The sequence below is a fragment of the Onychostruthus taczanowskii genome, unplaced genomic scaffold (genome assembly GCF_017590055.1).
Source record: "Onychostruthus taczanowskii isolate IOZ18803 unplaced genomic scaffold, ASM1759005v1 scaffold73, whole genome shotgun sequence".
Classification (NCBI taxonomy): Eukaryota; Metazoa; Chordata; class Aves; order Passeriformes; family Passeridae; genus Onychostruthus; species Onychostruthus taczanowskii.
In genome coordinates, this window is record NW_024505118.1 from 307,686 (window position 1) to 335,296 (window position 27,611).

At 40.5% G+C, this 27,611-nt stretch overlaps 1 protein-coding gene across 14 annotated transcripts in view; it reads right to left on the minus strand.

Moving 5' to 3' along the window:
• BBX (BBX high mobility group box domain containing) overlaps positions 1–27,611 on the minus strand; it is a 137,460-nt gene that overhangs the window by 30,580 nt on the left and 79,269 nt on the right. For 13 of the 14 annotated variants that reach the window (XM_041422391.1, XM_041422389.1, XM_041422381.1 and 10 more), the window contains 5 exons: positions 22,183–22,381; positions 16,700–16,767; positions 10,168–10,248; positions 7,910–7,990; positions 2,480–2,560 (listed from right to left, as the gene is read on the minus strand). In XM_041422391.1, coding sequence (XP_041278325.1) covers positions 2,480–2,560; positions 7,910–7,990; positions 10,168–10,248; positions 16,700–16,767; positions 22,183–22,381 — 510 coding nt within the window. The remainder of the gene's footprint in view (positions 1–2,479; positions 2,561–7,909; positions 7,991–10,167; positions 10,249–16,699; positions 16,768–22,182; positions 22,382–27,611) is intronic. The other variant, XM_041422392.1, reaches the window with a different exon arrangement.

Genomic DNA, 27,611 nt, shown 5'->3' on the forward strand with positions numbered 1-27,611 from the left:
GGGACTGGGAAACCAAAGTATTTACACCCTTTTGTCTCTCCCTGTACCCACAAACTCAGTTTTCACTGCTCTCAACCAACATGGGCCTACAAAGTTGATCGCAGAATTTGGCCTGTCGCTGCCACAAAGGAAATAAACAAAAACCAACACTGTCTCTACATCTCCTGGAAGGTGCAGCTTCTCACATCACCTCCCAAGCTCTGATCATCAGAGCTCAGGCCTCCACATGCTGCTGACAGCCAGGTGCTGCTAGTGCTGTGCAGTGGCCTCCCTGCCTTGGTGAGGTGATGCTCCACTCCTGTACCGCCTCCCTTTGCTCTCGTGCCTCCACATGGAAGACTAAAGACAGGAAGGGACTCAGCAGAGCTGAACAGCAACAGCCTCCCAGGCTTCAGAATGCAGAGTGGCTCCAACCATTTGTAGAAACTTAGAAATCCTCAGAAGTTTTAGAAAATAATTAAACCATTTATTTTATTTTATTTTAATCACCATCTGTGAAATACTGTGAAATATCAAAAAGGAAGGGATAGGGAAGAGGGGGGGAAAAAAGAAGATAAAATTGTTCAATCTGCATAGCAAAGAGATGAAGGAGGAGCAGAGCAATGCAGTATGCTGAAGAAGACAGGCTCCCACACACCAGACGCTTGCCATGCCAGCAGCATGGAAACAGCAGTCCCCTCCCGTGCACAGCATCTGCAGTTTGGAGTTACAGCAGCACAGCACAGCTGTCTGCCAAATCCACATACAAACCTAAGACACCCTCGAGGTGATTAAAAACATGGTTTATGGTTTATTTGGGATACTCCAAACAGGGACTGAACTGCTATCTGAAAACTTCAGCTGAATCTCATCCGTCACATGTCTTTTATTCAACTATGACCCAACATTAGAGATCTCCAAAACTGGGGAAAAAAAGAAGAAAAAAATCCATAGCACTGATGTCCTACAAGAGCTAGAGACATAGAAGATGTGCCTAGCACATCTGCTGTGTTTTTCCCTGTTTGAATCAGAGCCTTTAACGGCCATTTTGTGTATTAAATTAGGCTTTCAGGACACCATCTGAGCAATCACTGAGAGATCACGGAAACCTGTCCAACATACAATGTCATGCTGCCAGACTTAGCCTCACTTCTTCTGCCACCTGCAGTACAAACTGTGCACTCCTGTGGACAAGCATCTGTCCTACTAAATTAGGGCTTCACAAGCTTCATAGTCACATCACAACTTCTAACGCTGACTTCTAAAAATAAGACTGCACACAGTAATAAGCCTTACTCCAGAACAGCATTACTCAGCCTGCTGCTGTCCTGTTAGAGGACATGTTAGAAACTTCTGGTGTCCCTGAGCAAATACTACCAGCCCCTCTGCTGCCCAGAGCTGCAAAAGCCAAATACCCTTATGGATCACTGAGCACAGTTGGGTGTAATCACCCTTGCACAGACACTGCTGGCAATAGAGCACATAGTCACAAACTCTACTACTGCCAGAGACTGCCTGTACAGTAAGGCAGATTTTCTTCCACTCATTTAAGTTCCTATAAAGCCATAATCTTGCAAGACTATCCATAGAACAACACATGAAATACTTTCATTTCAATGCTTCCAACCTCTGCCATTTTCCTGAGAGGGACTGATCTCACCAGCAAGAATATAGGGCTGGCTGCAACTAGACAGGATCCAGAGAACCATTTTCCTTACTGAAATAGGATGTGAATTTGAAATAAAAAACTGAAACACCACAACAAAAAACAACAACAACAAAAAAAGTGTACAAGTAATGTGCTAGCATACTCCCTTATTTGTCTGGAATACAGCATGTATCTTCATCTTTCAGTCTTCACAAAGAATAGCATCTGCACATCAAACCTCAGAGATTTTTGAGTGTCTCATCCATATCAAACAGAAGACCTCTACAACTTTATATTTAAGACTCACAGAGAATTTCTAGGACTTTGAGGAAACCTGACCAGCATTCTTGATTACTGCTGACAGTTGCCAATTTCAGAATTTAATACACTGCATCAACTTTCAACTCTTCACACAGATTCCTGATGACCTCAAAGTCTACTCTTCTTTTCCTATTCTCAGTCCCTGAATAAGCAATGCACCTTCCAATCATCATAACCAAAGCTTTATTTTTTTAATCCTGGTATGCAGCTCCTCATTAAGAATACTGTTATCTTCTGTCTTTGCTGTTTTCCTGAGCATTGTTTTTATTACTGTTATAAAGCTACATTTCCTAAAAAGAAGTGTAACTTTCTGTGCTGTCTCTAAGAAAATAAGTACATTCACAAGTGTCTAAAAGACTAGATCCCTGGAACCATAGCCACTGCCTGCTTCTCTTGGTATGTCATTATTTACTAATCTATTTTTCTGGAAACACCAAATTCGATACTAGAGCAAGCCTTAAACAATTCATACTTTTTTGTGGGAAAGTTATACACATCCTCCCCTTCTGAGACTAGTGGGTATAACTTTACCTCTGCCAACTGGAAGAGTGCCGACTTCCCACAGTGCTTTACTGGCTCGGGACTTGGCAATTGGGAAGTATTTGATGAGATCTAGGTTACAAATGAACAGAGGAGAAAATATGTCAGTGGCACACAGGAAAGACAGAAAGGGAGGGAAAAAAAGAATGGAAAATAAGAGATTAGTTAAATCAGTTAATTTTAGTTCTTTCTGGCAGAAGGCCCTACTTCAGACAGGCAACCCCATCCTGTTAAGAAACACTTAACAGATATGTAGAACACAGCAAATACGACATTCCTTCCTTAGATTACGCTCATGGATACTCTATGTTTCTACTGTCCACAGCTAATATTCACGCTGTGTGTTTGACATCTGTTTTATGTGACCAAGCGAACAAATCATACCTGTTGCTTAAAAATACACCCTCCTATTAGTTGTTAAGGTTAAATAAAATTATCCCAGAAGGTCTGGGCAGTATTTCCCATTATTTAGACACAGACAAGGACCATCTATCTGTCCTCACAGGCAGTTCTTGTTTCGCTTTCTTTAGTTATGAAAAAGGAAGTAAAACCTATGTCTGGAGATTAAATCTAGCCTTCCAAAGAGCTGTTGGTGTGCCAGCACCTCTGATAAGTAAATAACTACCATTACCACTTTAGGGAATTGCTTTTACAGCCAATTTTTTTCAGACCCGCTTTCCAGTGCAGCATTATGAATTCAGAAATCCAAGAATTTTCTGATATGTGACCTTTTTTTGGCTTGGCATGGCATTGCATGGTAGTATTTGACTCAGAAGCCTTTAAAAGCCTTGGGACAAAATCATCAGTGTTTCTATGGTATCTCCCTCACCACAAAAATCACACTTAAGACCATGATTACACAGGTAGTGACAGGACAAGGAAAACGGTTTTAAGGTGAAAGAGGGCAGGTTTATGGCAGATGTTACAAAAAATTCTTAACTCAGAGGGTGGTGAGGCACTGGAACAGGTGGCCCAGGCAGGCTGGTGTTCAGGGCCAGGCTGGATGGGTCTTTGAGAAACCTCATCGAGTGGAAGGTGTCCCTGCACGCGGCAGGGGGGTTGGAACAAGATGAGCTTTATGGTCCCTTCCAATTCAAACCATCCTATGGTTCTACGATCTTCCACATGCAAAAATTATCATGTTCGCTTTTCTCCTTGTAATTAATTCTTTCTTTTGAACTAGGTTATTTGAAGAATTTAGCTTTCAATTACCTGTCAAAAAATTTATTATTATACTCTCCATGACATCCTCCTCCACCAAGATCCAGGACATCCATTTCACTTAAAGCTATTTAAATACAGCAAATAATACTCAAATGTGCACTAGAAGTAATTTTTAATATTACACTGAAATATTTCAACATCCTAGTTTTGCTTTGAGACAGTTCAGTGAACCTGCTCAGGACCCCCCTTGACGAAGTGATTTTGTACACTGAACTTCAACTTTTTATCTTTCTATTTTAACAAATGCTCATCTCAATGATTTTTTTTTCCGCATAACATGAATGGCAGAAAAAGGACAGAACAACACCCACATGCACTGAATTATAACTTGAGAACATACAGGCATATCTTGCCTCTTGATGCAGAAAGTGAGGAAACAGTAACAAGACAAAATGTGAGATCTTTATAGTGCTGAAAGAAAGAGAGGAAGCAGACACTTCATATCAGAAAAAAACAAACCCCAACCTTTAAAGAGCTAAGAAAACAAACAGCAAGTGACAGAAGCATGTAACTCATTCTGATGAAGTTAGTGGCCAAACATCAGAAGGAAAAGAACAGCTGATCAATCAGCTCTCAGTGAGATTACAGATCCCATTACCTGTCTTAATAACATCTCTCAGACTTAAGATTAATCAGAATCTCCAGAACTACAACTACAAACAGCCCTTTAGTTATGTAGAGGTTTAACTGGAGGATCATTAGGATCAAGTTACTATCTTTTATTACAGTACAGGTGGGACTTGAGCTATTATATTACATTTTAGTTTGCAAAAGAAACTTCATCTTCCTCCTAGAACAGGCATTTTCATCTTCCTCCTAGAACTACTTTTTCATCTTCCTCCACACAAACAGTTAATAATTTCAGTATGTGGGCAAACAGCTTATACATTTTTCTTTACCTGGGAAGATTACAGCTTTACATATGGAAGCTGGAAGAGAAAACACTCACTAGTTTTTACACTTCAAATTTCAAGGTATTTTGACCAAAAGTTTTGGAAGCTCAAACTTCCTGTTCTACACAGAAATAAACAGAGAGCAAACCTTCTCAAAGTGAGTATGTAAGAATGCAGCATGGACAAAATCCTCCCGAGTCATGCTTTTTTTCTGAAATGAAAGTAACATGATGGACTAGCAAAAAAAAAAAATCCCCCTTGTTTCATACTGCATGTGACTGGGTTTTTTTTTTTTTGGTTGGTTTGTTTTTCTTTTAAAATTAAATCACTTTGAGAAAAAATTCAGAAAAGCTGCTGAAAGCAAAGAGTTTGGTGGCTGTGGATTCATTTTATTTTTAAGATGGTTGAACTAGCAATTCTTTTGCTTCCATACCCCAGAAGCCTTTTCTTTAATAATGAATAAGTTTAGGAAAGTAAATCCAAGAGGTACTCATCTTTCCTCTCAAGGAAGCAATCACCACCATCTGTTCACATTTGCCAAACACAGATGCAGTAAGACCAAGAGAGCAAGGGGTCCCATCTGCTCTGCTTCCCTCTCATGGCAAGGAAGGGGACAGTGACCAGTCCCTGTGAGTAGACAGCCTGCAAACAGCCACTGCCCTAAGGAACACGGCCCACTGCTCAGAAATCACAGCCTTTCCATACAGGCTCAAATGAGAAGGACAAAAGTAGGGCCAGCTACTTGCAAGGTCAGAAGCAGAGAAAGCCAAAAGCATAACTCAACAGCAATCCAAACTTCAAAAAGCTCTTATGAGGATGTCACATGATCTTTGAAGACCTCCAAGGCACTTGCCTGTACACCCACAGAACCGAATGAAGTCTTGCTTCCAGGATTTTCACCATGTGTTGTGGCAAGTCACTGAGCAGGCCTCATTAGGCATATCCTGAGCAGCTTTAATTGACAACTACAGCTAGACAACCAGATGAAAGACTAACTGAGGCTGTAAAGACAAAAAGAATCCCATGCTATTCTACACATAATGAGCTGTTTCTGAGTGACAGGGCACTTGTACTCCTGCGGTAAAGGTGTCTGTTTTAAATGACAAACCTACTCAATGGGATTGCTGTCTTCACAAAGAGGCACCTCTTACTCACCCTGCTGCAAGGGCGGTGAAGAGAAAGGCAACATACGAGGAACACCCAGCTAGAACCAAAACTGAGCTGGGATGGCTGCCAGAAGTCTCCAGGCACATCAGACCAGAGCACACTTCATATTTCTTCACAGGTCTACTTGGCTACTGGTTAAATAACTACTTTCTCTCCTTCTCTTTTTTCTTTTGTAGCACTGTACATTGATGACAGCAGCCCACTGCAAATTGCTTGCCATAATTTAGTTCTCTAAATGCAGTAATGTGTTCATATAGACAAGATGCAGTAAGAAGTGGCACAGTAAGGAACAGGACTTTTGCCAAATTTCACAATGACAGCCTGTGCAAATGAAAGCCCTTATAGCTGAAAGAGCACAAGCAGCTTTAATAGCAGGGGAGAAAGCTTAAAGAGGTTCTGTAACATGCTCAATACTTTCCCCAGGAGCAACCTAAATTAAATAATCAGGCTACAAGCTTAGAAAAAACGTCATTTCTCTACTGCTATAGATAAAAAATTATGTTCATCACCGTCATTAAGGTTTCACAGGAAAAATAACCATGGTGAAGGTGGGTTTTTAATATTTTTTCCTCTTTACTAGATTTCTGTCTCCTATTTCCAGCCACAGAACAAAATCAACCCCTCCAGACTGCACACACATTTAAATATTTTTACAAGAAAAAGAGATTAACCCTGACTCTAAAACTGTCCTCAGTAAATCCTAGTTACCTTTCTAAGCACCTCTTCTACATAACATTCATATGCGTACTCCAATGTGCCAAAGGAGCTCACTCAGCATAGTGCAATGCAACTCAGCGCACTATCACATCCGTATGACAATTTTCAGGTTTGTCATTTTGTTTGTTCAATTAGGAGATTAAATGGTCTTAGGTTCTGTGAAATTCTGAGAGTATGGCTAAGCCAGGTTTTATATGACAATTTAAGAATGTTGTACTAAACGCAATACATACTCTGTTCAACTCCGCAAATACACAGAATGACTTGAGATTTTTGCAACTAAGTTAGCAGATTCACTTTGCAATAAAATTAACAAGAAATGCTCTCCAGTTTGTATCTTTTAATTTGGTTTAAAAGTCTAGCTTCAGCACATAGTTTCATCCTGTTCAATTCCACTGATTTTCTCAAAAGAGCTTTGCAAATTGACTTCTAACTTTCAAAGCTGTGGTACATATGAAAACATCTTCATGATCAGAGATATTAACTGCATTGTATCTTTTATAGGAATGTTTGTAGCTAGGTATTTTCTGGCACCTGAATCAGTAAATCGATTTGTCTTCCTTGGCCCACCTAAGAAAACACTAAGGCCCATTCCAGCCACACTAAAAAAACATAGCAGACAATCAGCTCAACATGTCACAGAAGGAAGTGCATGAAACACAGAATAACAATCAGGGTATCTTTTAAACCCTTTATGCTCCTCTGCAATAGCACCAGCTCCAATCCCAGCCTTTTCAGTCACACACAAAATGCACCTGCGGCTTAAATGATTCTGCAAGCAGTACCAGACTCCCCCAAATGGGCAAGAAGAGTAAATGTGTGGAAAGTCAATTCACAGACGCATATTCAACACATGGGAGAACAAATTCCTAAAAGCAGCACTTCACAAACTCCCAATCTTCAATATGTAGAGGAAGGCAGAAAGGCTACATACTTATGGGAAACTGATAGGCTTGATAAGTCACCACCTAACTGATGCTGTTAAATATCCTTGTGGCAGGTGTGATAAGCTTCCTTTGACCTGCAAGGATTCTCCAAATGATTCCTGCCTCTAGGACAATCACCATTCTGCCCTGCTGCAGCTTCTTCCACAGGCAGTGCAGTGTCATTTCAGAATGTCTTTTAATTGCTGTTTTCCTAGATGTAAAGGCCATTTGGAGAGTAAGTCTGCAGTGATCCTTTGAGTATGGAACTGCTACGTAATGTTTACAAGCCTAGTATCTCTCAGCTGGTAGAACTGGCCAACATCTGATCCAGTCACTGGTTATTCACCCCATGGTTTTCTTAACACAATACTGTCAGGAAGATACACATCTCCTGATGGGAATCTCTGATAACACAGGGTGCTTAGCCATTCAGTGGCAACTCTTAGGGTTCCTTGCTTCCTCCCATCCTCCCCCACCACATTCAGCCATTGTACCTCAGCAAACTGAAACAATGCAGACTCCTCCGTTTGTTTTACTGCCCCCAGGACTCCAGGCTGTGACGTGTTGGAAGAGATCTGTCAGGAAAACAATTATGCTTGTATTACCTAACTGTTCAGTTTCAGTATCACACTTCAACATGTTAAATTTATAATCTGTCATAAAAAGATTCCTGGTACTCCAGAGAATGCAAACGAGTCCCAACTCACCCTTAGAACAAACTGTATCTGTTTTTCAGGAAACACATAAACAGGTGATCTGTGAAATGGTAATTCTGAATTATTTTTCAGAAGGAAAATCCTTCCTAGGATCTACAAAATAAGCTTTTTTTGAAGGGTTTTTATTTGCCTGCTGATATATCAAAGAAGGGTTAGCAACAAATACTTAACACTGTATTGTATTTTACAGTTCAGTGGAAGACCTGAGACTGCAGAATGGTGGTGATGACAGAGCACAAATTGCTACCTAATACAGAAGGTGAAGTGTGGACAGAAACACAACGTGCACAGGTATTTTGAGATACCAGAGCTATCCCACACACTAAGCTAACTGCATTTCATACTGTTTAACTTGTGTCAATTAGTTTTGTTGCAAATGACACCTCTGATTAATGCTAGACTTCACTGCAAGTATCAGTTATTTTGCCACTGACACACATACCTACCATGCACTGGTTAGGTGCACCCTCTCTACAGGATGTTTAACATCCTTGAAAAATAAGACTAGCTAATTTGCATTTCTAATTACTGATCATCAGTAGGCTACTTCTAAACCACATGCTTTAGCAATGCAGGTGAGCTTGTTTCCCGGCACCCACTAAAAATTTTCTTCGATGGGTAAGGAAAAGCCTGAGGTCAGAAACCCTCTGCAAGGGCATATCTGGCAGCACACAATTCCTGCCTACTACCACATTCATCTGGCACCTCTCTCCTTTGGCACTGTAAAATGAACTGAAACAATTAGGTGAGCTGGTATTTGTCTTACTCTTTAAAAGATTCAGCAGTGAAATTCAATACAAGACATTGCTCTACTGATAGTATAAGCACACAGAAGCATCTCAGAAATATGGGAAGATGGATGTTGAATCATTACCACGGAAGTGTCATAAGTGATACTGGAATTAACCAATTCTAAGAAGCATCTAAGTATTGCTTTTCATTGCTGGCACACCAGGCATTTCCTCTTCCTAACAAGAAAAGCCAGCAGGCTGTTTAAGAGCCTAATTACAGGTTATCTACTTCACTCTGGCCATTATCTTTAATCAGAAATAAAGGATCAGTGCTCCAATTTATTTCTAACACATTCGAAAGACCCAGATCTTAAGCTGGAATTCAAGGGCTTGTGCACTGATGTTAAAATGTCCAACTGAAAAAGAAGTCCCATTTCTTGTGTGCTAGGATTGCAATGTATCTGCTCCCAAAGTGATGATCTTTTAGGGAGGAGTATGAAAGTGCACAAGGCCATGGGTAATAAAGACACACAAGTCAGATTCACAGCTGGTGTGAATACAGGTAATAAAAAGTCCTCACTACGACAAAATTTCTTTCCATATACACTTACTTAAAAACTACCCAGTGTCTTGTAAAATCAGTACCTATACAACTAAATATTTGTGTCATGTATTATGACTATTTCAAGAAACAAGTCATGCTTGCAGAGGGCTAGAGTTCCTTGCAATCTCATTTTTGTCATGTTATTTATATCTGTGAAACCCATTAAGACTTGGATGAAACTTTCTTCAAAGAAAAAGAACAACACACACCACAGTTGCACTTCTAGCGATAACTGGAGTAGGTTGACAAAAACATTGTACACTGCAAAATTAAAGCACACTTGCATAGAGCTGTTTGGTGGTTCTAGAAGAAAATTTTGGAGATTTAAGAACTAGAATTATTTTTGATGGAGCCGATGATTAAAGCAGCCACACTAGATTAGAAACATCCAAACATATGTTAAAACCTTAGTTAATAAGGCTCTAGTTTAAAACTAAGTGCAGGAATGACATATCTCCAAATGACAGCTTAAACCACAGCTCCATTATTGCACTTCGGTTTCCACCAGGGTCCTAAACACACTCTCTTGCACTTCAAGTCTTACCAACCTGATAAATGATTCAACAGCATAAAACCAAAAATGAGGCAACACATAAAAGCACCAATTTTAGTTAAAGACATTTGATTTTTCTTTCAGCTGGACATCAGATGCTTCTTAAAAGGATACACTTAGAAGAAAACCCTTTTTTAAAGAAACTCACCTCTGCAAGCTGAAACAATGATGACTTCTGACAGGCTTCTGTAGAATTAGATGTATCAGACTGGCAAGTACTGGAGGAAACCTGGAAAAGGGAGAGTGCAGGGTAAGACCTCAAAGGTGCTTCCCTCAAGCTAAAAACAACAGTGAGCAAAATAAACCATTTAAGAGAAGAAGGACAAGCCAATGTCTCACAGTCCTGGAAAGATTAAATCATATTTACAGATGAAAACATTGCTTAGCGCTCATTGTAATGCATTTGAAAACTGTCTTAGAAAAAAAAGACCAGAAAAATACCACGCATTTCTTCTCCTTTTATGATTCTGAACTTGTCAGAATAGTTTTATACAATGGAATACCAATGGATTATACTGAACTGCACACGTAACTATCTTGTATTGGTGATGCTATCAACACTGCTATATCTGTAATTTGTGCTATAATTCTGAGTAAGATTACATAGAAAGTAAAAAAATATTTTGAAGGCACAGTTGATGACAGGAATACTAATTAGAAAAATAATCTCCAATCATAACAGCATGAAAGTAAGTAGATAAGGGCAGCACAAGCCTAAAATTTCTCAAATCATGTACCTAAACATACATTTTAGAGGTGCTTTTGAGAAGCAGTGCAAGAAAGTCATAACTGAAAATAAAATACAAAGAAATGACTGTTCAAAACCAAAAGCCTTATTTAAATTAACACAGATCTCAGCCATGGTAATCTTATTAGCTAGAAATGTGTTAATCAAGCATTATTCTGTAAAGGAATTCTATCAAATATGATACATTCATTAAGTGTCACATTTGAGTGTAAAAGATTTACATGTGTAACTCCTAGGAGAATGAAGTACTGTTAGTATAAAATAAGGTATGTAGAACGGCTTGTAAGAAACAGAAAAAAAGGAACAGGATGGAAATTTTTTCCCTAGCAACTTTTTTCCCCTCAAAATATCAGTTTACTTAACAAATTCAAAAATAAACGTGGGCCTTTTTCTTATTCATTACCTAAACAAGTAAATCAACAGCTTTTATTGGTGAAAGCACATGAGATTTAGCTACTGACTGCACCTGATAGTAAGCACAAAGCCTCACTGCACATGCAGCTTGCCCTGCTGCTCCTTGTCTGAGATCCTGAAGCACTGCAATAGCAACAGCAGCATTTGCCTTCAGGAATCTGCTACCCACACTCCCCTGGAAACACAAAATCCAAGTGTAGCAACCCAGAAGACAAGGGGAAATTCACCGACGTGACAATTTGCTTACATATATAAACAAACTTGTTTCTTCCCTGCCATAAACCCGATCAGCATCAGTGACTCCTGTGATCTGTATTTCCACTGTATTTATTAAACACTGAGCAGGATGTTTTATTGGTGTACTATGGGAGTACACCAACCCAAAGGACGATAAAGAATGTATTTCTAATGTCGGTCTTCTGCCCTTTTGGTAGAAGGTTTTCCTACTATTTTCACTGACTTAATGTTTATTACTGACTTTTATCATGTTTCTGTACAGTCTGTTCAAGATGTCTGTGCCTCAGCAGTAGTCTGGACTATTACCAGAAAAGTATCTGGCTGCTTTTGAGAGACCCATCTCTGAAGGTGTGAGACTCTGCAGAGGTGCAAATATGTACGGTTGCTGCTTGCATGTCTGGGCATTCATTTGGTCATTTTAGGCCTCTGCACTGGTGGGATTCTTAAAAGAATAACCAAATTTTGGACTTGTTTCCCATATTTTCTGCAGTTCAACCAGCTGCCTTATACTCCTCTGCTCCAAGTCTGGAACCATTGAGCCATGGACCCCAGGAGCACCGTGCTGGAGTGGCAGTGCCCTTCCAAGAGTGGCTATCTGGGCTCAGCCCCCACAATACAGGTGCTGTCAGACACTCAGGATGAGCCTTCTCACTGCATTGGATGCCATGTGCTGGGGGCTGGGCACAGCTGGTACACCTGGTGGTACCAGAACCATTTGCTGTGGGAGGTGTGAAGCCCAGTTTTCTACAGGTTTGTGTGTAGAGGACAGATTGCTGGTGCTCAGTAGCTCAGTGGAGGTTTTGTGGTTGGAACCACTATGCTTTTCCTATCAATTCCTGCTACTCTTTAAAAAGTTAATGCTGTCGCCTTTACTTGGCAGAACACTAATTAGAGCTTTTTCTTCTACTCTGCTGCTCCCCAAACATTCTTGACCTGTGGGAAACTTATTATCTCCAGGTCTTCTACCATTTGTCAGACTGAACCTGGTCAAAGCATTAAAATAATTACCAGGAGGAACAGATGCACAGATAGTGCCATTTTGTATGTCTCATTTCCTGCTCTAATAAAATGTCTTCAACATCCCATTTCTTTCTCCAAGCCTTCTCTTGAGCTGCACTGAGAGATTTTTCACTTCTGAGTCACCCTTTGCACAGACCCTGCATCACATGTAAGAAAGCCTTTTGCTCTTAAAAAGAAGGAAACCACATGCCTTCCTTTCCCTGCAGGTTACCACAACCTGCTCTGAAACGATCACAGCGAACACGGGCAGAGGAAATCCCTGGGCCGGCCGCACCCTGACCGCTGCGAGGCGCAGGTAGACAGGCAGCCTTCGGAGGCCGCTCCGGATTTCGGGATTTCTGGGCAGTAACCTACAGAGAGTCCACTAGGTGCTGCTGTAAGGCAAGGAAAGGGCCTGATAGACGAGTACGGGATTTGTGCAGGGATGCGAACGGGTAAGCAAGGAGCGCTGCTCAGCCTTGCTGCCAGTAACCTGCGGCGAGGACCGGGCTTTGCCTGGCACAACCACAGCAGCTGGAGATGATCCATCCGGCATCTCTGCTCAGGTGTTTAGTAAAATATGCTCACACACCACTGTCTTGTGTAACTGATGAAAGCATCCAAAATGAGGGGGGAAACTCACTGCATATCCGTGTCCTCTGCCTGTAAGGTCTGTGGCTTCTCTTGCCTATCAGCTTAGTAACTCCAGCTGCTGCCTAGAAATCAATCACCCACCAACACTGAATTCTGTTACCAGAAGAGAAACTCTCTAGTCTATTACAAAAATTTGCAAAATTGGGAACATATTGGCAACATACAGAGATTGCAACTGAAGCCTCAAAACAATTTTGTAAATATGACTGTTGTGCCTCTTCCCACCCTCCTGCTGGCTGGTCACTTGGTCACCTGACATCTGGGCTTCTTACAGCTTGGAAGATTGAACACCTCACTTGAAAAACCCCTATCCATTCATTTAGCATACACTTGCCAGAACATCAGCAGGTGTTGAATACTTTTCATTGGATTAGCAGACCTCTAAGTACAATGTCCTTCATCATCTCTTAAGTGCTGAGCAAAACTGTGCCAGTGCTGCCCTTCCCCCTGTTAACAACTTTAGAATTGTAGGAGGGTGTAAGACCTATGCTTATAAGGCCACCCAACATATGCACAGCAGTCAATATGCATGTTGACAGCTAATCCTGTGTCTGCCAGATCCCCAGTTTAAGAACCACATATGTGTACAAGCATCTTAAGTGTATACACACACTTTCATGATAATTTAGACTACATGTTATAATTTAGAACATTCTTTAAAATATGACAGTGTCTGTCCTTTCTCTAAAAATAGAAATGCCAAGGTTTTAGATGTACAATGTGCATTTTTATATGTATGAGCGTATAAAAACAATACATACATTCTCCATAATAAAGCAACTTCTGAACCTCTTTCACTAACCATACCTCTGTAGTCACCTTAACACAGCACATTTTTTCCCATGTGAATACCAACTCTAATACAACACAACTGACTCTTCCTCTCCATTCAAGAACAAAACAGCTTCCAGCTCTACAATGAATTCTTGAGCTGCTTTCTGAGTCTGTCATACCACCCCCTAGCATGTTCTGCTAACCTCCCAGATGCTGGTTAAGTGTGAGATCATAAGCATGGAAATCCAACCACAGATTCTCCTAAAGGCATGCAAAGATGACCATCTTACATCTCCTCTGTCTACAAGCTTGATGGAAGACAGAAGAGCAGTTCAGTTATCCAAGTTTAAACTGGTTTAGGATCATTACTGCATTTGAGAAACACATCCCTAAGAAATATTTGCTCTGTATCTATTCACCAGTGAAACATAAGAACATAAAGGACAAATGGAAGACACACCAGGGCTGCCACACAAAAGAAACTGAGAAAGTCTCTCAGCACCTGGACACACAGCTGGAGACTTAACTCCTGCAAACACACAATGAAGAGGACTGAGCTTTGTTCATTTGGGTCTGTTTAAGAATACCAATCACCTCAATTGATCTGGAGGAGGTATTTTACAAAGGGGACCCTCAAAGGATCAGAGATGTGCAGTTTCCTGGAAAGTGCTCTGTTCCTTAACCACTTGTCAAATAGGGCAGGACAATTGAAACAGAGCAACTCATTAGTAAGTATGGGCTAAATTATGGCCCATCACGATTCTAACAATCCCCCAACTAGTTTTGTCTGGCCTGGATTTATGACAATTATTTTGCTCTACATTTTTGGGGAAAGTAGATTACACAGCTTGCTTCTTTGATGTGGAGGGCCAGGTTTCAAAAGAAGACCACAGGCCCAGAAGAGTAGAGTGTAGTTTATACATGAAGTGAATATTTCATCACAAGTTGTATTGCACACTTCTATCAGGAAAACCAGGATTTATTGAGACACACAGGAAGCTGTCTTTTTGCTCAAAATAAAGAAGTTCTGATTAAAAGAACTTTTATGCACTAAAACAATCACACAACATGCCTTTTGATTTGACTCTAAATCTACATGTGGATTTTATTCCTACACTGCCATCTGAAATCATACTACTGAGGCTCTTGCAGAATATCAAGACACCTCAGCTCACAACGTCACAGCAAAGACTTTTTTAAAGGAATGCAGTATCTGTGACTAAAATATATCTTCCCTCACATTTAAACATAACAGCATAGTAAAAGCAGCTTGTATGCTCCAAGCTGAGCGATTACAAGTTTGAGAAGGACAGTACAATTTTAGCACAAAATAATGTATTTCTTTTCACTTTTCTGTCAACTTGGCTTGAATGTTTCTTATTTTTCATGCTGCAGCACAGAAGACCACTATCCACACAGCATAAAACTTCCATGGCTAAAACTGGTGTGAGGAAATGCATTGAGGAGTCCTGGCAGTACAGAGGCAATAAATATCAAATGCACTACACATACAGATTAAGTTAATTATTACTTTTCCTCTCAATAAAACCAACAACAACAAAATAGAGCTCTTTCCTAGAGCTAGAGATTTATGGCAGTACTACTTACTATAGCCAACAAAGAAGCTACAAAAATTGAACAATTTTCAAAGTTGGCCTAAAACCCACATGATATTAATAATCAGTCTAAAGAAAGACTAAAGATCTCTGCACTACTGGAGATATACACAAACACTTACTAGACTCCTTTGTAAAAATACGCTTGTAATGGCAACTAACTACAAACTTCTTTTTAGACATAAGGATTTAGTGAATAGGAGCAGATGCAATACTTCAATTACCTGTTAGCACTTGCAGGGTTTCAGTGTATACAATGATGCTGACTTTGGAGGAAATTATTTGTTTATTCATTTGTTAGTGCCAAGGCCACAGTTGTGTCAGGCATTGCAAAAGCATATAGAATCCTTGCCCAGAAAAGCTTGCAAACCCCACCTGTTTGTTAACACAGTCACTGTATTTCAACCCTTTTTCCTCTGAGAATGTCTCTTCATAGGGCAGGCTTGACTGGTGTGCTCAAGTATCAGCAGAGTTAATACTGAACTATGCTCAACCTACATTCACAGCTGGGATACAAGACACACATTTCATTCCCAGCTGAGGTTGTTATGAGTAGAAAAGTTGTCCATTTTTTTAAGTTGGAGAGTTAACAAGTTAAATCAATTGCTGTTGTTAATAACTTCACGTTGTAATCACCTGTTGTTAATAGTTTTTCTTCAGTTACCTGTTAATAGTTAAAAGTCAGCTCAAGTGTTCCCCTGCTGTTTCCTGGGAGATGACACCTGAGGCTGCAGGTAGCAATGGTGTGGGGGAAGGTGACGTCAGAGCTCAAATCTTGCAAAAAACCCTCTAAAAACAATGAGCCATCATGGAATTAAGAGATCTAAGTGATGTCTAAAGGTGAGGAACTTGATCCCATGTTAGCTGGGATCCTCTTTGCCTCTCACCCTAACTTAAGGAGAGGCCGACTAGAAAGGAGACCTCGAACGTTAGCCTGAAAAGATGGAATCTCCTAATCTCCTGTGAGGACGGAAGCCCCAGCTCTGCCTGCAGACCAGCAGACACAAATGCATCCTCCTCCCCCTTGCCACTCCTGGGAGCAGTGGCGGCGTGGGCGTGACCCATCGGTTTCTCCCCACTTGAGCTGATTTTTTTAATAACGGCATAAAAAAGGAGAAAGATCTCCTGCCCATTTTATTTCAAGGTTACCTAACTTTCATTCCTCACTGGTCAAATATTCCTCTTACAAGCTCTTTAAACTGAGACCTCACAGTAAGGGAGAGAAGAGAGTTCCTTACCTCTTGTGCAGTAAGTGCATGTTCCCCTGCTAGAAGCAGCATACTCAGGCCTCCCATTTGGGTAGGATCTGTTAAAAGAGTAAAATGAAGTCTTCAGTTGATTCATTTGCTTGTTTAAAAAAAAGTACCACTTGCACCACTGAAGACCCAGAAGACTATTTGTCACAGACACTCTCAGCAAGCTGCCATCAAAGGCAGTTCAAGAGAATCACAAAAAAACATTTCTGTACCCTCTGGGAAGGCTTTCAAAGCTGTTTGAAGGATTTAATTGGATTTGTGTGCTTAACACCCCATTGCATGGATTTACAAATCTACTGCCAAAGGTTTTATGTACTATACAGATGAATATCTTTAAAACAGCAACTGTAATGATCTCACACATAAATATACACAAAGATGTTCTAATAATGCACAGGTTTACAAATCGGTGGATGCTCCTACCAAGGGAGCAGTTCCTTCCTTGGCAACTGAACAAATGAAAGGATGGAACAAAACCACACGATCAAGCTCTGAAGCAAAATTTCTGTTTTCATTTGTCTATAATTTAGAGCTGTATTTAGTGGAGAAAAGTGCCAGCCTGACAGCTCTGAAGCATGAAGCCAGAACAGCACAAGCACTGGCCAGGCAAGCTGCCTGCCTACTTGTTGCCCTGCCAATACGATACATAATTGAAGAATGTAAAATGGAGATATAAATGTTCTTTCTCCAAGTGTTTAATAGTGACAGCTTTTCCCCTCTAGCCTTCCTGCACCTCAGGAGCTCAGAAAATGACAAGAAGTGAAAGCAATAAACTCTGACATTGCATTACTCATGGAGTAGCTTTTCCACTCAGAACAGTGGTTGCTCTTCATCACTATGAAGACTAATTGTCTGATTTTGGGAGAATGCCTTGGGAGCAATGCAGGCGCCTGATTTAACAGTGTCATGTAGAGACTGGGAGACAGATAGTGGCCAAATGTCTCATACAACAGCCACAATGTGAGTGGAATTTTTTCATCTTTTCAGATGACATGGGCCAAACTTGTACCTGTAAACCTCCAAAGAGTTTAGGGCTACAGATGGTAACAGTCCAATTTATGGGAATACTCATGAATGCTGTTCCATTCAATACCACAGATGCTGCCCAAAGTTTTCCTGCACACAACATCTCTCACTGAGATTCCCAAGAAAAGTTCTTCCAATAGGCTTTTAAAGGGGCATTAAATAGAAACAGAGGAAAACAATGTAAATAAACCAGGCTTATTCACTACCTCATGGATAGAAGAGTGGCATATTATTAAATAGTATTAAACGGGCATCCTAAATAGCACCTAGCTTCAAACCCAATATTCAACTGGAATTAACTGGAATTAACTTTTCCTTCACCACAATAAACACATACAACACACGTATTTTGGAGGTTTTAGTTTTTTTGAAGAAGTTTGCCTTTTTAAATTAAAAAGGGGGAAAAAAAAACCACACTTCTATGAAGAGACAAGACACTACCAGAAGTGTAGGATCTAGTAACAGAAAATGTGAAGGACCAGTAAGTATCTAAACACAATTCATAAGTGAAGTGATCCTGTCAGGAACAGCACTTTTTGCCATCCAAGCAGTTGATCTGAAACCACTCAGACCTTCAAACCAGAGGACATCAGAGCAATTAGGAAGTGAAAAGTGAACACATATCTTGAAAGATAATGCCTGAGCAGACAGTGGATTTGGAGGAAGGAGAGATGGGAAGAGATCTCCAGGCCCTTCATAAACTTACTGAGCCCCACGTTAAAGAGTAAAACCTTGGCTGGTATTGGAAGATGTTTGCAGGATTCAAATCTTCTAAGCATTAAGGGCTTTCTTCCAGGTTTTAGCTTAAATATGCTCAAGGCCAGGTAGTACTTGTTTTTCTGGTACTCACATCTCTAAGATTAGTAACTGTTTCCCTAAATGGTATCTCCCCTTTTTGCATTTACAGGAGTTTTTCCTGCTCTTCTTCCACTTGTTTTCTTGGTCTAAACAAGCCAAGATCTCCCAGTGTCATCAAGCACATCCACCTTCCATCATTTCAGCACTTCCTATAGCTCTCCTCTGCAGTTATCCCAGGTGCAGTTCGTCTTTCTTGCATACGGATGACCAGCAGTGCAACCACATCAGATGAGGGGGGTCCTGAAAACACTTTGCCTGATAAATTGCAGTATAGCACTTTCTCATGCCTGCATCACCCTGATGACTCCCAGCTGCTCTTTTGTGCTTTATTTTCGTTACCTGTTGGTCCTTTGCCCCCTCCCCAGCTTTTGCCATCTCAAGAACACCCAGTTTACGACTGTAAAATTCTTGCCTGTCTTCTAAATATCTCCTTGGTAGTTTTGGCTTTCTGCCTTTCAATTAAGTAGCTTATCATAAGAGAACAAAGATAGAAGTATGGTTTACTGTTTTTCTCCCTAAGTAAGCAAATACTTAAACTGTTTATTCAAATATCAAAATTAGGAGGAAGGAAAAAAAATGACAGATGAATTAGAAATGAAAGTTTAATGTGATGCTTAAACAACTTGAACATTTATGCTGCAGCTATAGCAGAGGGCTGGTGCTTAGATGTCTGCTCATGATAAAAACAAAAATCCTTCTACTAAGGTTTCCAATTACAAAATAACTTCACCTAAGGGAAGACAAAATGTACCTAACCAAACACTGCCATATGCTTATAGTGGCTTTTCAGCACAATAATGTTTCTCTTCTGGCACTAGGAGCTTACTGGTAAGAAGAAGAATTTATTCTTAAATCAACAGTACTGGGAAAACAGCACACACTTTTGACTTGCAGAATGGCAGGTGATTCGTGACTTTCTCAACAGCTTTTAATATTGACAAAACTTAAAATCATCTCTCTGTTTGGGAATGACATACTTTGTTAGTACTGGGCTGGTTACAGATTCAGCAGGCTGGCTTGTTCATCACAGCCATTTCTCTGTCAGAGGAAACAACAAACTGAGGAAACACTAAGCAGGAAGGAGGCCAGCAGGAACCAGCTTCAACCAACTTTTACCTGGGTGCATAATTGACCTTCTTTCTGAAAAACAGAAACTGTGTTTCTATAGGGGTATAGTCTACTCTAAAAGTGTCTTTCTTCCAGCCCTTGCCTCACTAAAAAGCATTTTGGCATGGATGGTTTTCTTCTGAAGCAAAAATATTCAAGTACTGAGAATCTCACACATTTGTATGGCAAAGCTTTTGCAAACAGCAGTGTTCTTTTCCCTCCATCCTACACAGGTGAGCCATATAATGAGAAAAACGTGCTCAATTACAGCTTCCAGGCTGGATGATCAAGGACACCACTATTGAGTCTGCAGGTCAGAAGCCCAATGCTGGTACCATACCTCAGCTACTTGATATAATGGTAGGTCAGCATAACAGACTTAAATGTGGCATGGCTATTCTTGTAAAGCCAAAAAAAGGACAGAAACAGCTTGTGTGGGACTTACAAAAACAAAGTAAGATCTTATTGTCTACATATTAGATTTTCCAAAGTCAAATGTAATACACAAAAAGCAATCAAGACATGATTAGCAACGACCAACAAACAAAACAGATTTCCTGGCATGATTCTAGATTTGTATAAACCCTGTCTTGAGGAAGTTACCTGCCTTGAAGATACAAGTGAATCTTGTGGCATTGTGAATACAGTGGCATTTCAAAGGTAAAAGTGCTTTTGAGGTGGTTCAGCTACATTTCAGTTCATCAGCTAGCATGCAGCCTGGATTTTAAAGAGATTGTACTGGGTAAAAGAGCGAGAGTTGAATTGAACTATCATGTGAAGTCAAGCAGAGAGGAGCACAATAAACATATCTAACATGAACTGGTATATAGCTGACACAGCAGTAATCCATTTGGCATGGCACACTTGTCATGATGTGGATGCTGCTAACATCTCTGTCAGAAGCTGTCTTTATTTTATAAGGTATTCTTATACCCAAGATACTGCCAGCTTTCACTGGCATGAGGATTGGAGCAAGATCCTCATGAATTACTATGCTCATTAATTCAGCCTGCAGGAAAAAAACCAAACAAACTATCACAGGTACCACTAAAGGTCTTTCTTCAGACATAAATGGCACTATAGACAGAACAATGGATTAGTTTCTAATTAATTCTTAATTTCTCTGACCCTACTCTGACAGGTGTTGATTCAAGACCTCTGTGCTCAAAAACTCGACATTAGGATAGCCCAGCAGGACCACTGGGGGATGGATGAGAGGTAGATTAAGGTTTGTTACTTTTCTTTGTGTTAAGTCAATAAATATTTAAGGAGAACAGAAATGACTCCTCTAAAAGCAAAAACAAATGGTCTGAAGGGGCTTGTGATTTTTGTAACTGCTCTCCCATACACCAGAACTATACAGCATGAAACACTTATTTTGATCACATTTCACAGTTCCTTAAGAGCCAGAAGAAATTTCATTACAGGCATTTTCATACAACTGTACTAAGATATACATGCCTCTTTATCCCTTTTCATTCTTTTAAACTTGGTCCATAAAACCATTTTCTACTCTTCAGCTCTCAAGTCTCTCTAAGCAGAGAAGTCCTATCTGATACACACCTGACATAAACCAGGTAGGATATGACAAAGTTTCTAATTTTATAACTACTGATGCATCTGAAACTTTAAACGAGCAAAAAAACAAAACGAACAAACAAAAAGCTCACCAAAACACAAATAACCCCAAGGGAAACAAAAGGAAAAAACAATGTGAGGGAATTTTTTTTTTTTTTTTTTTTACCTTGACTGCTAGATTCTTAAGCTGCCAGTATTTAACATTAATGTCCCTGTATTTCAAGGTCAAGATTACAGCACTTATGCTATTTACGGATATCAGTGAGAGATTATCTGCTTTTCACCAGCTCAGGCACTCCACCTATACTTCTTCATATATTTCTTTCTTTTTTTCTTTTTTTCCAAATGTTTAGAGAAGTTTCAAATTTGCTCCTCCAAGATATAATGGGCAAAACAGCACATTTAAGTGAAATTAAATTATGCTTTCCTTGATGAAAATACAAAAGTGTTAGCCCCACTGGTACATTAATCTACAAGATTATCATATCCAACTTGAGACACCCATAAATTATTTTTGCAAAGAGTAAATTACTTAAAAGAGTACAGCATTCTATGACAGAGAAACAGAACACACACAATCAGCACTTTCCTTTTTAACCAGAGAACGGAAGTCTCTGACAGCCGACAAGCTGGAATTGAAACATCAATCAAATCTGGGTCCTACATGGGGTAAGAGTTAGGGTGCCTCATATCGTGAAAATAAATCATGCACTATGGAAAATTTTAGACAACTGTTACACAGAGGTTTAACCACAGTTTTGGCAACTTAATCTGGGACACTACAGTACCATGTGTACTAAACAAAACCAAGTATCCCAATTCACATTTCACATTCACATCAGTTTCAATACCACATCCCCAGAGCTACAGCTGAGTACCATGGATGGAAATCTCACCTGCCATCCCAAAGTTTAGCTGTGGCATTTCTTCACTTTTGGTTACTTTCCTTGGGCTCGGTAAGTCTTTTGCAGAGTCTGATGCAATGGCCCATAGCTTTTTCCTGTTCGTAACACTAGATGCCTGGGTTTTCACAGGTTTGTTGGTTGTGGGGCACCACTTATATCCTGGGTTTGCTTTCATAAATGCATCCTTGTACTAGAAAAGAAAACAGACATTATCAGTCCTGACATTATACTCTACACAGAGCAACCAGAGCACACTCATGTAAGAGGATTTAATACAGTAACTAATCCTTAAATATCTTGATTTTTTAACAGTTTAATCACATGCTTAAGAGTCCAACCACCAACACAATTTGCTAAGAAGAAGTATTAAGGAGAGTTGTATCTAAAAAAGTGGGTTTTCTCTTTCCTCTCCTGAGAGTCTATTACCCAGAGCAGGCTGAAGCTCTGATCCTGCAAACTGCTCCCCAGTGCTTGTATGCTCATGCTCTGAGAAACAGATACTTGAATTCTTTGCAGGTTTACCTTCTAGTTTTAATTAAATAAAAACATACATTTAGCAATAAATGCAGCACGATGCCTTGTCTTGCACTAATTCTTCTCAAACAGTTCTGTATTTTAGAATATGAGTATATGCTTTCTCAAACCAGGCACCAAAAACAAATCACAACCAGTGTATTGTCATATTCACTATCTTGTGATAACACCATACCAGTGTTCTTTCCAAAATGTACCATGCTGTATGGCTGCATAAAACAAACTGTGACCATTTAAAACATTCTTTGGCCTTGAGCACCCAGCACACATCTCAGTTGTTTGCTGTGTTTTTGGTATGAGGCAGCAGAACAAAGGAAGCCAACTACACATGGGCAGTGGGGGAAAGGGGGGGGGGAAAGGACCAGGATCTATTTTATTCACAAAACAAAACACCAAAATTTTCCAAGAATTTTACTGCCCACATTAAACCAAGATTTCTGAATGTTAACAGCAACAGAAAGACCACATTTCAGTATTTTACACGTGTTGCTATGCAAGGTTGAGAACTGCCAAATCAGAGGAACATGCCACACATTCCAGCTGCAGATGTTTGCCTAACAACTGACAGGGGCATACAGCACTTGCTGCTGTGGGAACCTACCCAGCCAGTACCAGTGCTCACGGCAGGGAGAAGGAACCCAACACCCCTTCACGACTGGGTAGCTCCCAGGGGCAGCACAAGACCAAAAGAGTGGCTTTGTGCTTGGAAGCACATGACAGGGCAGATGCACATTCCCACAGCTGACATCAGTCCCAGTCATGGCACAGAGAAGCACCTGTGTTTCATGCACATGCATGCACAGAAACACAAGAGAGGAAAAAACATCCCTTGGGCATCAAATACAGGAATAGCACTGAAAGCCTTGTCCTCTGCTAGAGCCACTACAGTGTTTTCCCAGCTGAAGAACAGCCTGCCTTGTGGCAGGGTCACCATTGCACATATACTGCTTTCTTCATTTCTATCTTCACCTTTGAGCTGGCACTTGCTACTTCCAGACCGTAGCAGAGATAAAAACGTTTCAGTTTACAAGAAACACAGCACTGCGTGAACCCTGCTGTGGGAAGTCCTGTATTTATAGAAATGGCTATAAATAATAAAAATCTGCAGGAATCACTGACCCACATACATGCTGTATTTTCTGAACAGGGTATGTATTAAATCTGCAAAGTAAGGACTGCGACACTGCCTGCCTCACTCCTTTTCCCTTTCCCTCAGTTTGCTTTGGGAGCTCAGTACACCACAAAAATAGCCTGGCAGAGGGAAGGGATAGGAAGGGGAGGGTAAGGGAAGAGGAGGAAAGGAAATACACGACAAAGCAGCTTCGCCTTCCATTGTTAAAGCCACAGCCCACTCACAAATCATGTTTCCAGCCTGCAGAGTGAAAAGCACAGAGTCACTAGCTACATAAGCTCTTCATATCAGCAATGCTGCTTTGAGTAATTGAATTATTCTATTGAGTAATTTGACAAACCGACAGGCTGCCCATCAAACGAGAACTAGGACGCAAACCATTTGTGAGACGAGGCTGCAATAAGCTTTTAATCAGTTTTCAACAAGAGTAATTCAAGTGAGCTGGTCTATTAACATCTTTTTTTTCTCTGCAAAGCCAAGAAGTGAACATTAACTGCAGTTTCTGAAGGCAAAAGAGCAAACTGAGGGAGGACAACTCATTGGAACCATTCCGTTTCAACATATAAGATAAAAAAAGAGAAAATTTAAAAAGTCAAACAACGGCCAAGAAGTACTTTATATAAATGCATACAGGAGCCTCATCCAAATCTTAAAAACCCTTTCAGTATTGACTTTTGTGACTACTAGACCAAGGCCTAAAACAAATAGATAGATTTTGCCTACCAGGTCATGAGAAGATAAATTAAATGAGCTACAAACTAACAAGAAAAGGTCAAAGACAACAGTGTAATCTACTGCTTTCCTCCCTTTTACCAACTGCGCAGCAAAGCAACTTAACATAGCCAGTCTAAGCAGACGTCTAAAATGGATTAAAAAAAAACCCAAAACACAAGCAAACCAAACCAACCAAAGAAAATTACAAAAAACCCCAACTCAAACATAAGTACCTAACCTGGAATGAAAGACACTATCTTGCTTTCCACAACAAACGGCAGGGACTGCCCAGCAGGGTCACGTTCTGAAGTTTCAGGTAAGAAATAGAACAAGACGCATTTGTGGGATTGGTTTGATGCCTTATTTCTGTTTTGTGAAAGCCTGGAGAATGCTATGTGATGCAGCAAGACCAGTACCCCTTCAGAACTGAGGTTAAAACTCCCCAAGCTGCTTTCATCACCAAATAAAAAAAGATTTGCTTCCTCTATTTGTGGTAGGAACAGGAGCTCACAAGTGGATTTCAGCTACACCTCAGGCTAGCTGTTAGCATGTATTTAATTTTAAATGTATGCTATTAAATGTCACATGAATCCCAGAGACTTACCATTAAAAAAAATTCCCCAGAAAATACAACACTCCATTTTTCACTCCTGAAGGATGCAGGGTGTGCATTACACATGTTATAGTCCATACGTCAGCCAGTGGACTTGCCAAACTCCAGCCAGCAAGCCAGGACATTTGTCCCCTCCTACCCTCAGGAGCTGCCAAAGCAGTGGCACCACAAGGCCAGCAAGCTCCCAGTCTGGCTGACTGGACCGGAGACACCACTGGCAGAGGACCAGCAAGGAGAAGTGTGCAGCTCGGCCGCAATGGCAGCAGGATCACACCATCACTGAGGCTGGGGAAGACCTTGAGATCACCGAGTTCAGCCTACAGACCAACACACCTTGCCAACTACAACATGGCACACAGAGCCATGTCCAGTCTTTCCTTAAACATCTTCAGCTCTGGTGACTTCACCACCTTCTGGGGCAGTCTACTCCAATGTCTAATCACATTTACCAGACTGCTCCCTACAGAAAACAATCCTGACTGCCTGGATCTTGCTGGTGCAAAGACATATTTAAAAACGAAGTGTCTTCTAGCAAGAGAATAGGGCTTGACCAGTAACAATTTCACCAGATACTTTCTAAGGCAGCTGAACACTCCCAGAAAGTCCTGTAAGAATTAACAGAAGAACCACTACCCTTATTACTGAAGTGAATAAAAATGCTGGTGTACATTTATGAGTGGCCAGATTCATTTCTCTCAGTGAAGAAAAATGCTAAAACATACAGCAACACTTCTGGTTCCTTTTTGAGTATGTATCAGCTACTGGGCTTATATCCCAGACAGTGAAACTCAAATTTAAGGTGATCTAGGAAGTCTGCAGGATGGAAATAGAAAGCCTACTCATAAAGTAACACCAGCAGACATCAAGCTCTGCAGAGGCAGCACCAGGTCTCCAGGGCAGTTGTTGCTACAAGAGACCAGTAACCACAAGATGGAAAATAGAGGGAGTATGGGGCCAGTTTTTCCAGATAATGAAGGTACCCCAAGGCGCAGACAAGTACACAACAGGATTTTCCACAGTGCCTGAATGAACTAGAGACCTGATGAGCCTCTCAGGGAGTCAGGGACAGATGTCCATCTACTAGGAAACTTCTCCTAATTCCAGCCAGCAAAAAGTTTGGGTGCCTCACTATCTCCCAAAATGATACATCTTGCATACAGCTAAGACATATGTAAGTAAATACAAAACTGCCTTTACGTGCATACTGCTGAGGTAATATCACTGCTAGTAATAAGCAGGGAAGAAACTGAAAGCTTCTTGCATGGCACATGATCTAACCTAAATGATTTTGGGAGCTATAGCAATGAGCGGTATAAAAAACATTCTAGAGACTTTAGAAGAGCAGCAGGGACTGTAGCCACTGCAGGAGGGACCACTTCTGTAAGGCCCACATGTATCTCTGCAGGAATGGTTTGGATGCTCAGGGTATACAAGACACATTGTAGGGATAGCGGATATGACAGAGGGTTCCCTGGGAGATGTGTGTCCTCTCAGGGCAGTGGCTACAGGCTGTGCAGCAGAAGTCAAAGGACACTGAAAAGCTACATTTAAGCAACAGAAGATTACTCACTGTATCTTAAATCTCAGTAAGCTTATACAGGTAGTCAAACAGAAGACCATTGGTACAATGGCATTTTTATCTTCTTTCAAAGATACTCATCTTGATTTTTAAATAAATTCTCTTTAGGAAAAAGCAAAGTACCAACAGGTGGTTCTCACTACAACTGACATTAATCTCTTTTTGACAGTCTCAGCAGTAAGCCTACCTACAGGTGAACCTGTTCAACCTGCTCTATGTGAACCTGCTTGAGCAGTGGGTTGGACAAGACAATCTCCAGAGGCCCCCCTTTCCAACACCAACCATTCTGTGGTTCTGTGAAAACCAAGTGTTACAATAAAAGGACCAATCCATGCACACAGAATAGGCTTGTGAAGAAGGCCCAAATGGATTCAACAGCACATTCTAGCTGCAACTACACTGTTTAAAGAATAAAAATTACATGCTATCTCTCTTCTAGTTCTCAGTCTTAGTTCTACTTATAATGATGTAAACAACTTAAGATTTATTGTTCTGCTTTGACACTGAATATTCAATTTGTTCTTCATGCCAAAAAAAATCACTGCAAGAACAATGATTAATAGTTTCAGATCTGTCACTTCATACAGAAGTTCTGCAATTATTTTCCTTCTTAATGAGCAAGTTTCCTTCAGCAAGACAAAAGGCTATGAAAAACATTCGCATTGGGTTTGTTTCTTCCAAAAATTATTTCTTTATTCTCATCTTTCCTTTCTCTGCATCTGTACTGCATCTTCTAATTGTCCTTTCTCCAGACATTTAGAGAAATATCACTAATTCGTAAGCGGGAATGCAGAATGAAACTGGAATGGCTGAAAAAAGCTGAGACTCAAATGTTTCTATACTGCGCC